Source organism: Elgaria multicarinata, chromosome 21 (assembly GCF_023053635.1).
Source record: "Elgaria multicarinata webbii isolate HBS135686 ecotype San Diego chromosome 21, rElgMul1.1.pri, whole genome shotgun sequence".
Taxonomy (NCBI): Eukaryota; Metazoa; Chordata; class Lepidosauria; order Squamata; family Anguidae; genus Elgaria; species Elgaria multicarinata.
The window spans coordinates 10,131,268-10,144,988 of record NC_086191.1 but is presented as its reverse complement, the minus strand read 5'-3'; the positions used below and the strand labels follow the sequence as shown (position 1 = coordinate 10,144,988).

General features: G+C 47.9%; 1 protein-coding gene across 2 annotated transcripts; it reads left to right on the top strand.

Annotated features, from left to right (window-relative positions):
• The first annotated feature begins 1,310 nt into the window (after positions 1–1,310).
• SCAMP3 (secretory carrier membrane protein 3) lies at positions 1,311–12,744 on the top strand. Of its 2 annotated transcripts, none has more exons than XM_063146098.1 (9): positions 1,311–1,471; positions 4,243–4,320; positions 5,060–5,188; positions 6,009–6,129; positions 6,229–6,357; positions 7,677–7,836; positions 8,511–8,612; positions 9,541–9,658; positions 10,275–12,744. In XM_063146098.1, the coding sequence occupies exons 1-9, from the start codon at positions 1,415–1,417 to the stop codon at positions 10,419–10,421; spliced, it is 1,041 nt and encodes a 346-aa protein (XP_063002168.1). In that variant the 5' UTR covers positions 1,311–1,414; the 3' UTR covers positions 10,422–12,744. The 2 variants fall into 2 exon arrangements, with proteins under 2 accessions (XP_063002168.1, XP_063002167.1); XM_063146097.1 differs by having other exon boundaries at positions 5,057–5,188.
• Positions 12,745–13,721: the final 977 nt, after the last annotated feature.

The following is a 13,721-nucleotide window of genomic DNA, read 5'->3' as shown; positions in this document are numbered from 1 at the left end:
TTGAGATCGCTGGATTAGGAGGGGGAAAGATTGCGAGCCTTAAAAAGAATCAAAACTGTTCACTCCGTTTCATCTGAACTAGACCATTTGAAAGAGGCAGCTTAAATTTACTTGTGAGGAGGCAGGAATCATCCAGTGCTCAGCAGTTGACAAATGGTTCATGAAGAATAACCCACATATTTTTAATCTTCTGGAATCACGGGAGGTAGATCCTCCAACTAGGATCCTGTGGGATTAGGGCAAACCTCATGGCATGTCCAACACAGGAGCCAGGGGTGGGGAACGTTAGGCCTGTGGGGCAGATCCAATCTTCTGGAGTTCCCAGATGTCCACCCTCCTTTGCCTTGGCCCACCTCCTTTCCCCAATCCAGTCGTTTGGTGGTTTCCCCCAGTTTTTGTAAAGTACCGCCCCCCCCCCCCGCCCCCATCCTCTCTGTAAAAGGTTGAAACGCCTCTCCTAAGACTTTAGTTACTGGCAGTAACACGGGGGGGGGGGGGAAGGGGGTACAGGCAGAGGAAGAGAGAGAAAACTCCCGGAGGGGTGCAGTTGACACTGCCCGCAAGTCAAGTTACTTTATAATAACCCTGAGCTGGAACCGAGGGTAGATTCTGCAAGATACAACCGCTTTAGTTTCTGGATCGGAGTCAATAAAGCAAAATTGTAAATTTGGGGAAATATAAACTTTAGCTGTGATCCAGTTTTGTCTCGATTCTTGGCTGGGACATTTACAGGCCCTTGAGAGCCAGGAAACAAAAAAGAACAATGTTGCAAAACTTGTGATATTTACAAAGTTTTGAAGAGTAGTGTTTTCAAAACTAGCATTTGTTGCATTTCCAATTATTATTATTACATTTCTACACCGCGCCATAGCGGAAGCTCTCTCTCTCTGTACAAGTAGAGCGTTTAAATAATAATAATAATAATAATAATAATAATAATAATAATAATAATAATAATGAATGGATTATTATTTCCACGTGTTATATTCCCCAGTGTGGTGGGAACCTTAAAGGATTAGGCCGCCTTTCTTGTTACACTGTCAGTTCCCCTGCAATAGCCACTATAGGAAACTTTAAAAGCTGAATTAGATGCTTCTCATTTATTTATTTTGACTCTTAATTCAGTTTGGGCTCGCCTTTCTTTTCTGACAATCTCATCGGACTCCAACTCCCAGCATGCGCTGCGCTCCCAAAGCCCTGGCTGGAGAACTCCAACTCCCATCAGCCCGCGCGGGGCGCTCCCTTTCGCCACTGCTGGCCCTGTCACGTGCCTGGGAATCCCCTCCCTGTCCTCGGGTGACGCGTGGGCTCCCAGCAGCCAATGGGCGCGGAGGGTCTCCGCGGCAGGCAAAGCAAGCAGACGCAGTAGAACCCTTCGCGGAGGGAGGGAGAGAGAGAGAGAGAACGGGCAGGCATGGCCCTGAACGACGGGGGAAACCCCTTCCAGGGGGACCCGGGGAATCCCTTCCAGGTGCGTCCGAGGGGGGGCGGGGTTCCCCTTTCCTATCGGGGTAACTCATTCCGGGGTAAAGGGGGGGTCTTACCTCGGTCCCTGATCCGTAGCGAGGTAACAGGACACCTCTTTGCCTATTGAACTCTTCCTTCCTGGTGGGTATGTGCAGACCTAGCAGAGAATTGCAGCCCTTTCCCCCGGAGGGGTGTATTTGTGTTTAATATTTCACCCCACAGACCCCTCCCCTCCCCTCCCCCTGGTCATTCCGAGTTAGCTCCAGAAGTGGAGTAATTTAGGCCCCTCCGCATTCCTGCCCTCTGCTCTGAGCTGCTGGGGATGCGATTTCCCTGTTACTAGATTGCTGGAGGCTTTAGAAATTGACCAGTTTTTAGAAATTGACCAGGGTCTAGCCTTTCTCCAATGCCGACTCTTCCAGGGGTAACCAGCTACCCTGGATACTGTTGGTGGAAGAACAGGGCAGAGATCATGTATTAATCATTGTTTAATGGTAATAACAGTGGTTGTTATTCACTGGGGTAACTGAATCTCACAGGAAACGGGCCTTTTCTAGTAAAGCACATGGGAGCTTATTTTGACCCCGTTTCCTCTAATTGTATTTTATCAGCTTTTTTTTAAAGATAACTAAGGCCTACCTCAGTTCCTGATGCATCATAATAGGGCTGTGGTCTGGTGCTAGTTGCTGTCCCTGCGTTAGAGTAACACTCTGTGTGTGTGTGAGTGTGTGAATACTTAGCTATATTATTCTGTACCATCCCAGCCTTTGCTCCTATCCCTCCCTAAAAAATATTAATAATTATGATGATAAAAAATCCCCTGGAATAACTCGATTCTGTCTGAGGTAACTGAGCCCTAGAACAACTGAGGACTTTGCACTCAGTACATTCTAGTTTCTGCAGTTGCATCTACATAAGTGCCTTTGCTAAACTGTCCTTTAGCAACTGTCTTTGCTAAACCCTAAACTTGACTGCATTTATCCTACCTCTGGATTATATGAACCTGTGTTTGGAGAATCGGGTTCTTCCGTTTACTGTAGTATCTTTCACTCCTCTCGTACTATGAAACTCTGACTAATTTGGGGCCTGGCTTGTGTCTCCTGAATCTTTCTGTGTAGAATCTCTCTCTCTCTCTCTCTCTCTCTCTCTCTCTCTCTGTGTGTGTGTGTGTGTGTGTGTGTGTGTGTGTGTCTGTTCATCTCCACTTGCTGCCCCATCTCTGGGGTTAACAGCTCTGTGTCTTGCTAGCCTATCATGCAAAACTAGAGACGTCCCCCCTGAAAAACTCAGGCACCCCTGTTCCTTCCTGGTTACCTTCTTGACAATACCCTGTTTAGGTGTGATCCTTTTTCGTTGTGAAAGAGTATCTTCTAGGAACTGGAAAATATTTCTGGAATGCGATTGTTGCTGTTTTGCTATCTGCAAGCATTTCTCCCTGCCCCATTGGGCCCATCCCAACTTTTCTAGGGGGAATCAGTTGACCAGCCCCATTAGACAATGAGTCACTAACTGCCCTTTGTCAATGTTTGTTTTACTTTATTGCACGCATGTCCATGTCAGACTTGTCAAAAGAGAGGGGAAGTGGCTAAACCATGCTCCGAGGTCTAGTTTTAAAGGTGCGACCAAAATGATCCAGGGGCTGCAGCGGCTGTTCCCCCATGAAGAAAGATGATAATGTTTGGGGAGGTTTAGCTTAGGAGAAAAGCAAGTAAGAGCGGATATGATAGAGGTGTAGAAAATGTTGGAAGTGGAGAGGGAGACAAATCCCCCGTCATACTAGAACCGAATGAAGCACATCCCATGAAGCTGAGTGGTGGGAGACTCAGGACAGAGAAAAGGACGGGCTTCCCTCCACAATGCAGAGTTAAACGATGGAACTCACTGCTACAAGATGTAGTAACGGCCACCAATCTGGATGGCTTTAAATTCTTAGCAAAAGGCTACCCATGGCTGCTGTTCATTCTCTCCAGCGTCACAGACAGAATGCCTCTGTATAGCAATTGCTGGGGAACATGGGTGGGAGGCTTCTGTTGCATTCTTGTCTTGCTTGTGAGCTTCCCTTGAGCATTTAGTTGACCACTGTGGGAAATAGGACACTGGACTAATTAGGCCTTTAGTCTGAGGCAGCCTGACCACCAGCTCTTGCTTCTTGAAAATTCTGGGCTTTCGGTGTTGAATGAATATATTTTATTACGGTCATTGACCAGTTCCAACAGTACATTTAACAAACACTCTATACAAAATACATTAACACATTAAAACTACCAACAACTAGAGAGTCAGAGTTCAAAACAGTTATATCAACAAATCCGTCTAAAATCACAGAGTACACTCAGGGGATAAAAAGGTACGGCATGTTATTGCAATTGCAGAAAATTTAGCTACTTTATTGGTAATTTGTTGGTGTTTGTTTCTCTGACATATGCAAAGATACAGGGCTGGATAGGATTGTTGCTGAGGTGGTGGTACAGCAGGGCTACGCTCACGAAAGACAGGGAAGTGTACAGAGTCATGCCTGGTGTGGAGAATGTGGATAGGGAAGCATTTTCCTCCCTCTCCTCTCCCATAATACTAGAACCCCGGGTCATGCCTGTATTCCTGGAACAGAAGCAGGGGATGTTTTGGAGAGGAGCGTTAGAAGAGCGGACTTCGTAGTTGCACACATGGAGAGAGGATTGCTCAACTCCTCTTGGCTTTCGGTGGAGAATGAGTGCGGATGGGAAGGCCTGAAAAGCTTATTTTTAGAACCTCACAGCAACTTCTCCTCCTCCTCAGGACCCTGCTGTCATCCAGCACAAGCCGAGTTCGGAGTATGCCACCCTGGACGTCTACAACCCTTTTGACAACCCAGGGGTAAGAGGGTCACTGAGTAGGAGCCTTCAGAACTAGGCTCTGCGTGTGTGGAATCCCCATGTCTGCGCTTGTGTTCACGTGCTAGTCGTGTTCTGTTTTCATGGCACTTGCCTGCACGTTTTCAAAAGGGCACCATGAGATCTAGAAACTTGGGTGGGCTTTTTCTTCAATGGAAACTGCTTTCCAGCCTCTTAACTGCATGCTGTGGCAAAGAGGGTGGCCCTCCTTATGAGGTGGGCTTAAATGGAGCTTCATAGGAAGCCATTTCAGATCTAGCCCAGTACTGTCAACACTAACTGGCAGCAGCACTCCAAGGCCCCAGGCCCAGGCCCTTCAGTGGCCAAGAGAGCTGCCAATCAGGAAGTCCCCAGTTTGAATCTTGCCTCTGCCTTAGGCAAACCCTTTTCTATCAGTCTCTGCATTTTCCATTTGCAGTTATAGGGATAATGCTTGCCAATCTTACAAGGTTGTAGTAAGGATGAATAATGATGTGAAATGCTTTGAACACTTGAAAGCATTTATACAAAGCATTATTATTATTTAATAATAATAATTCCCATCACCTGCACCTTGATCCTTTTGATCTGAAGGTGCTCAGGATGGAAGCTGGGACCTTCTGCAGGCACACTAGATGAAGCGTCACTGAGCTATGCTCCTTCAATTGCGCAAGGTTCATAAGTGCTCAAACTTGCCCACGCTGGTGGCTTTTGAGGTTTCTCTTCTATCTTCTCTGCAGCAGCTTCCGCCTCCGTTTGAGTCCTCCACGCAGAATGTTCCGCCGCCGCCGCCCACCCCAGCTGCTGCCTTGCAGCCCCCCAGAAAACCAAGCCCCACAGAGCCCAGGAATTATGGCTCCTACGGGACTCAGGTACTGGGAACGTGCATGCCTATGAGATGTCACAACCACTCGGGGTATTATTGAGCACGGAAGAGGGCTTCTCAGCGCCATGTCCTCAATGCTGGTTTGTTTTTAAAAGCAACAACAACAAACCCAGATTAAAAAAGACGATACAACGTCATATTGCGATTCTGTGCTCAGAAAAAGTTGTATTCTGTGGCTGGTATGAATTTATGCAATTAATGGTTAACGGTTTGAAAGTTGCCTTACGTAAAATGGACTCGGCTCTATGGGCAAGGCCGTGGAATTTGCATCCTTCTATTTTCCACCCACATTAAAATGTTCTTCAGTTTCCTGCTTTGATTTCTGAGATTTTACAAGCATGTTTTGAGGACTAGTAACTTGATTTTTAAAAAATAAAATAAAAACGAAACTGATATTCTTAGGATGTTGTATACGCCACCCATTCCTATATTTCCACATGTTGGATGGTGGGCCGGTTATTCCTTAGTGGACTAGAGGCTGTCTAATGTGTCTTATTCCTGGGGCGGTAATAACATTCCTTCTGTACTATGGTGTCTCAGCAACAGGCGTTTGATGTGCTTTTTAAAGACATTTGCACTTCTCTCACGGCTTTGAACTCCTCCTCTGTGCTTGGATGCTTTGCAGTTAATTATGCAGTGCAAAGCTGCATTGAACTGCGCTGTGCGTTTATATTTTTACCTGTCAGCAGGAGGTGCTGTTGCTGTGTAATGAGAAACACTCTGGCCAGGAGGCCCTGCCTCGAAAATGGAGGGACGCTGTAAACGGATGCTTTCCCTCAATCGCTCTCTTCTCCCTTTCCCGCTAGGAGTCAACCGCAGCGGCCACCGCTGAGCTGTTGAAACGGCAGGAGGAGCTGAACCGCAAAGCAGAGGAGCTGGACCGGAGGGAGCGCGAATTGCAGAACGCCGCTCTGAGCGGTGGAGCAGGTAGAGGCCTTACTGACAATGAGAACCCCTGACCCCTCCAAAGTACTTGCTTATCTCACGCTTTCTCGTCTCCCACCCCCTTCCCGGCTCTGCTTACAGCCAGACCGAACAACTGGCCCCCGCTGCCTTCCTTCTGTCCTGTGAAGCCGTGTTTCTATCAGGATATTCCTATGGAGATTCCCGTCGACTCCCAGAAAACGGTCACTGTCATGTACTACCTCTGGATGGGTAAGCAGACTTGCTTTGGATGCAAAATGTCCCCGTTTCGATCTCTGGTGTCTCCAGGCAGGGCTGGAAAAAACCCCTGCCTGAAACGTAGGAGAGCTACTGAGCAAATACTGAACGAGATGGAGCACGGGCAGGTAGCAACTTCTTGTGGTCCTGTTTAAAACAGCCCTTTATTCAGAACCATGAGGACTCGAATCTTATTTTTTAGAAGAAAGTGTATTTTAGAATTTCTCTACATTAAAAAAAAAAATCCCGCTGACTTTCTGCTTCCGCTTTCTTTCTGGGATTACAATTGGCGCTGTTACATGAGTGGCCGTGAGGTTTGAATTGAATACTTCCTCTCCATGCGTGCTCTGCTCAGTGCTATGAAACACTGACACCTAGTGGTGGAGTTATAGCATAACGCCAACATTACATGGGGCTGCTTTTGTGCACTTTTTAAAAAAATAGCTGATTATTTCTGTGTTATTTTAAAGCGGGAGAAAGGGGAGAAAGCATGGGAGATTTCTTAGAGGTTGACAGCAGCATCCAAAGGACCCACAAACTTCTAAGAGTGGCCAATCACGAGCGTGATAACAATTCACAGTGGTATTGTTTGCACAGTGACTGGCAATGTCTCTTCAGGGGTTCAGATAAGGATCTTTCCCAGCCCCGTCTGGGGTCTACCATTGAGTTACAGCCATTCCTCCAAAGGGAACAAACACCCACAATCTCTCCCCCCCCCCCCCCAGCGATCCAGCCTTAAAAATCGCCTTGTGGAATGTTTAGTCTGCGCTTTGGAGTGTTCCCACAGTGGGGTGCTTCCAAGGTTGCAGAAATAACTTGGAAGAAAGAAAATTTGTGATGGAAGCTCTTGACCTGCTTTGCACATAATGCTAATGCACGGTATGGCTTGTTGAATTCTGGGTTGTCGTGATGTACGAACACGGCTGCGCTAACAAGCCGTGGATTGTTAACCGTGAACACTCCAGAAAATGAGCCCAAGTCTTGTTGTTGGGTTGCAAAATTCTGGGTTGTTTAAACTCTGGGTTGTCGTTACACGCAGACCCAGAACTGTGGGTGGTTCATGGGTTGTTTCACCAAGCTACAGAGTGATGAAAAATAACCTAGCTGCTCTACAAGCCGGTACTACAGCACTACAAAGGCATTTGGGATGCAGGGAGGGAGCGGGCGAAGGAGGAAGGAAACAAATGATTTATTCAATCATCTGTGGGATAAACCCTGGGTAGGGCAACAAGCCCTGGTTTAAATAAACCAAGGGTTAGTGCTATGTGTGAACCAAGCCATTGTCTGTCTTTGTCTCTCTCTCTCTCCTGCAGCCAGCACTGTGACGCTCTTCTTCAACTTCCTGGCGTCACTGACCTGGTTCTGTGTGGATGCCAATGGCGGCTCAGGCTTTGGCCTCTCCATCCTGTGGGCACTGATCTTCACACCGTGCTCCTTCCTTTGCTGGTATCGGCCCATGTACAAGGCCTTCAGGTATGGCAGCCAAAGGGAAGTGGATCACCAACAAGCCTGTGCTGTGAGCAGCTCACAAACAGGATGGTGCCGTGTACCAAGTAACCGTTGCCTGGCAAATTGGGCCGGCGTTAGAGCAGGGGTGTTGAAGCTCTTGGGGCCCGAGGGCCGGATTCCGATTCAGAGAACCTCTCGGGGGCCATGTTGCAGCAGTGGGCAGGGCCAAAGGCAAAATGGGGCTGGGAGGATGCAAAAAACCCACACCCGCCTATTTTAGCTTAAAGCTGTTACTGCAATAAGCTGAGCAGACATTTTGACCTTTAAGATTGGGGGAGAGAAACGGACAAAAGTTGGGTTCTACAAAAGGATCAGCGGTTGGGGAAAAGGGGGTGGTGGGGCCAGTAGTGTAGCCATCCAGACAACTTTGGAGGACAAAATTGGGATGCCAGGCAGGCGTGGACCTGAGGTTTTGCACCTCTGTATTAGAGAGATTAGGGCAGAGCAGTTCCCCGGCTGTATTTCTTGTCTTACGGCATCTTTTGAGATGGGGGTATAGAGGGAGTTTAAGTCTGTTTGTTGCTCAAGTCTTTTTCTCCCTCCATAGCACTATGGATATGGCCAACACAAGGCCAGCCCATAATCCTCTGGGGCCACAGGTGGTAATTCTGGTCCCCCCCTCTCTCTCCCTCTCCCAGGAGTGACAGCTCTTTCAACTTCTTCCTCTTCTTCTTCATCTTCTTTGCGCAAGACGTGATGTATGTTTTCCAGGCCATCGGCATCCCTGGTTCGGGATTCAGGTATGGACAGCCCCTTATTACTCTAGCAGTACGCTAGGAGGGAAGATCTATTCAAATTTATGTTTTGGCCCTGCCTTCTAAAGTTTCTCTACACAAGTGATTTCTCGCCCACTCATAGAAGTTTGCTGGTCCTTTACATGACGCTGTAAGCCCCCAGGACGTCTCCCGCGCTTCCCCCTGGTAATCTCGCTTTAAAATCCCCCCGGAGATAATGCAGTATTTAAAATATTGTGGGATGTCTCCAGCATGTAAAGCTAGCATAGCACTAAAATTCCGCCACTAGATGGTGTATTTTCATTGAGCTTAATAGCATTGCCAAGAGGGGGAGTTTCAAGTTAAAAGTCACACGGTCGTCTTCTAAAGGAGCATATAGTGAATGTCAAAGACTCCAGAAGAAGAAACCCTGGCAAGGTTGCAGTGTCAGACTAGGATACCCTCTACCACTGAAGTAAAAGAAAAAGAACTGAGGTGTGCAGATTTTGTGTTGGATTACAAGTGGATGTGTGTGTGTGTGTGTGTGTTCCATGATTTTGCACAAGTGCAAAATTCAGTATGGTGTTGGATCCATAACTCAACATCGCAATCATCAGTTTGTTTCTTTTCTTTTTTTTAAAAAAGCAAGTTTCTGGGTGATTTCACACACAGAATTAAGCAGAAAATCCAAGAGATGGAGACCCAAGATGAAAGAAAACACAGTGAAGAGCATACAAATTGCCCTGTGGTTTCCTAGTCTCATTCAGCCAAGTCATGGGTGTAATAATTTAGTGCCTCTCTCCAATTATAGTTTGAGACATGCTTTTTTTTTTTTTAAAAAAAAAGGATGGCTAGGTTTGGGGCCCACTAGGCTGCCTACGCATTGGTCTACAGCCCCACTGGCTTGTTGGTGTTTCATTCTGTTCCTCCCTCTCTCCCCAAATTCCCATTGCAGTGGTTGGATTATGAGCCTCACGGCACTGAAACAGAATACCGGGGTGGCCATCTTCATGATGCTGGTGGCCATGCTCTTCACGGCAATTGCTGGGCTTGGCATCTTCATGCTGAAACGGGTGAGTCTGTGGGTCGCAGGCTGGGCTCTCCCTGTCTTCTTGCTGTGCGTCAGGGCACAGGAGAAAAAAGCTCACAGAAAGCGGCCTTTGGCACAGAAATCAGCCTCCTGAAAAATCTCAGCTTTTCAATTACAGCAAATTACTGGCCCCACATGGCTATGAAGATGCACTTGGGAAAGTCTGGTGAAATCTCAGAAGCCAGAGGGATGGCTGGACGTTTCCAGTTGTTGAGGATGGGGTGCAGAGCCCTGTGTAGCCCCCACCTCTGCAGCGCTAGCAAAAGCAGAATAAATGATGCAAGAGGTTAAACTGTGTAACAAGTGCGGATTTCAGGACTCCACTGTATTTGACGCAGAATCGAATACAGAATCCTGCTGTACTTGATGCAGAATTACAATCTTTTTCCCTCTCCCTTTCTGAGCAGAGCGTACATCTTAAATTTTATCTCAACTCCATATTTTCTTTTCACAACAGTCTTGTCCTCCGTTGCTCCCTCCATCTTAGAAGGTTCCAGTTCCCCGTTCTTAGAAGACGGGGGCTATGCTTTGCTTTCACCTCCTGTGAGTTTCTCACCCCATAACTTATCCTGCTTCTTTCTCTGTCTCTCCTCCCATAGATCCACTCCCTCTACCGCCGCACGGGCGCCAGCTTCCAGAAAGCTCAGGAGGAGTTTGCCGCCGGGGTGTTCTCCAACCAAACCGTGCGCACGGCAGCGGCCAACGTGGCCACCGGGGCAGCGACCAACGCCTTCCGAGCCCCGTAAAGTGTGTTTGGGGATGTTGGCCACTGCTCTTCCTTTGGCCCCTTTCTCACGAGGGGCAGCTTCAACTGAAAAACCAAGTTGCACTTTTCCCTCTGTCGTCGGAAGTCCTTCCTGTGTGCTGATTTTAGAAGGCTGCGCTGCTCCCTCCCTCTATACTTTCTTCTCCCCACATCCGAGATTCAGCATAGAATCGACTCTGCTGTCACATCCCATGCAACCACTGCCTGCTGCAAGAACGACCGCTTCGTCTCCCCAGAACTGAAGAGGAGAGGCGGTTTCTGACTCCCTTTCCTCTTCCCCACACCAGGAGTTGCGGAGAACGGAGCAGCTCACCGTATACCTTGCCCGTGACTTTTGCTAGAGCCTTTTTGCACTTGCACTCTGCCTCTGATTTAGCCTGGGCAGGGAGTGGCAGACACCTCCACCTCCTCCCTTTCCATTTCCTGTGGCTTTATATAAGCTACAGCAGTGAACAGCCGGGTGAATCCCCAGCTGTGTCCTCCTAGAATCTTCCTGGTACGGCTGCCGTGTCTTTTTACTGGCAGGGGCTCTTTGGCCGTTCACATCTGCCTGACAGGTGGAACATCAGCCGACGTGCCCTTTTTCACCCCTGGCGCAGGGGATGCAGTGGCAAGGAAATGGGCACCTGTTGAATATCTGCCTGTTGACGGATGCTGCAGCCCTGCTCGGAGGAAGCCTGGTGGACCCAGTTGCTGGGGAACATGGGTTGGAGGGTGCTGTTGCACCTTGTCTTGCTTGTTCATCCCTGGCCGATGGCTGGTCGGCCACTGTGTGAACAGTGTGCTGGACTAGATGGACCCTTGGTCTGATCCAGCAGGGCTCTTCTGATGCTTTTATGACCCATTCCCTTGCATGCGTGATGTTGCCGGCTGCTTGACAGGAATGGGAAAACAATCTCTTTGCCTCTTCTTCTCCCCATTTACCCATTTGATCCCCCCCCCCCCGGAGGTAGCCTCAGTTGTTCCACTTATTTTGGTTCCCTTTGTGGCAGCTCCGTAGTTTAAGAGCTCTGGGTCATCCCATTGGGGTAGCGAAGAGAAGAGATGCTGGGTGATTTTGGCAGTCCTTGTTATTGATGAATTGTGCCCTTTGAGTCCCCTTTACCCCATGCTTTAGGCTGCCCCCCCCGCGGTGTTTAGTAGGGTGTTCTGCCGGTGCTGGCCACTGGGGGTGGTGTTGACCTACGTAAACAACTGCCTTATTCATACTGGGATTAACACTTGTGTTTTTTTGCTCTGTTAAAGGCTTGCGTGTAACACCGGATCGATCTCCGTAGCTCCTGCGATGGCTTGCGTGGGCTACTTTAGCCAGCTCCTGGCCTTCTGTTTTCCCCACAGCCTGTGGGGGCTCTGTGCCTCTGATCTTCATACCCTTCAGCTTCACATTCCCCCGGGTTTTGTCCATAACACCCTGCCTTATGTTCCACGCAGCGTATCTTCCTTTTGGAAGCGGGCTGGCGGCTCACCGCCTGCATTATTGCAAATTCTCTTCTCTTCCCATCCCATCTTGCAGTCATGCTTCTTTTACTGGTTTTCCATTTTTTAAAAAAGTGTTGTTTTTTTAAAAGTACACTGGAAATAAAAGAACTAACTACCCACCACGTGGAGCAGAGGGTGTTTCATGTACGCCTTTGTACACGATGCGTGTTAGAAGAGGCGGCACACTTACAAAAGTATCCTGGAACTTTCTGTTTTCCTGTCTATCTCAAAATCTGAGAGTGTTTTGATCTTTAAAGCTGTTGTCCGTCACAGTATCAGGGTTTTATATCTGCTTTAGAAACGTATCTCAGACTCCCCCCGTGTTCCCAGGGCGTAGAAAGAGGTGAGGGTGGAGGTCTGAGGTACATCCGTGGCCCCTTTTGCTATGTTTTAGAGGCTTAACTTGAGGCTTTGGATCTTTGATATGCAAAGAGGCTGTGTTGATTTCTCCCCTTCTTGATCTCTGTTTCACGTCTGTTTTTCGCCACTCTGCTTGTGCCGCAACTCCCTGCTGGTTCTGGATTTCACCCTAGCAAAAGGGTTTGCGTTGTTCTGTGGCCTGTTTCGTTCATTTCACCCCCCTGAAGACCACCTGCTCTGTGCCACATCTTTCCCCTGTGTCTCTGGAGTTACTGGATCTGTATTGTGTATCCAATATTTTCCTGACTCACTTGATGCTCTGTCTGCCTACCCCCTGCTCCAATCCGTTGGACTTTCCTGTCCTTCTGTGTGTATGTGTGTGGTTCCCCCCTTTTATTTTTGCTGTGCCAAATGCAAGATGACTTATGGAACTTTATTTAAGGAATAAACTACATTTGAACTCATTGGTCTTCTGAGCTGATGTATCGGGGAGTCCTTTTTAGGGACGGGTAGATGATAACGTTCAAGACAGAAGATGTGAACACTGAGCCGGTTTAAAATTGCGCCCCTCCACATGCTAGAGGTGTTTGTAGGCTGTGGTTAACATGCAACTGAGAGGAAGCTACTCCGAGGGTTGCGAGACTGAAGTTTTGTGTAGATAAAACTTTGAGCAGTTGCTGTCTGCTTCCCAGTGGATCCAGCTCCAGGATTTTGAGGGCTCTTGAGTGTGGCACCCTTCATGGGTTGGGGGTCCTCGCCTGGAAGCGGTGAGACATGCAAACTGAGAATTCACTTGGGTACTGTTTGATCTTTTCAGATACTCTTGCAAAGTAGAGATGGTAGCATGTTCTTGGAGCCTAACATCCTTCCGAATTACCTTCAGATTTTATTGACCCAGTTTGCACAATCAAATTAAGCCAGTGTCTTGTTTTAATTGCTGGTGTGTGCCGGCCACCATTTCCCTAATTAACTGCCCGGGTGCGTCTCATTGTATCATCTGAACCTGAACAGCATGGATTGTTTGAGGGGCAAACAACCCAAGGGTTTTCTGATCATGGCTTCTTTGATCGTGTGAACCGGCCCAGTGTCTTCCATGTAAAATAATTTCAGTTTCTCCAAGGCCATTGAAATTGTATCGATATAAGCTGGCCCTCCACCCTTTTCCACCTAGCAGTAGCCATTTGGAAAGTAAATGCTTTTCCGTTTGCTCATTTAGAGATGTTCCCTAAAGACAACCCTGTAAGTAACCTACCTCAGTGCATTCTACCTAATGACCGTTCAGTAAATCCAGTGTATTCTCAGGGGAATTTTGCAGGAACCTCTGCACTTCAGTGGTCATTGGGAAATTCAGTGTGTTATAATCATTCCAAAGCAAACAAGGTTGCTTTGTGATCTCCTCTAAGGCACCCGTAAACAACTGTGTGTAAGGAATGACAAGAGC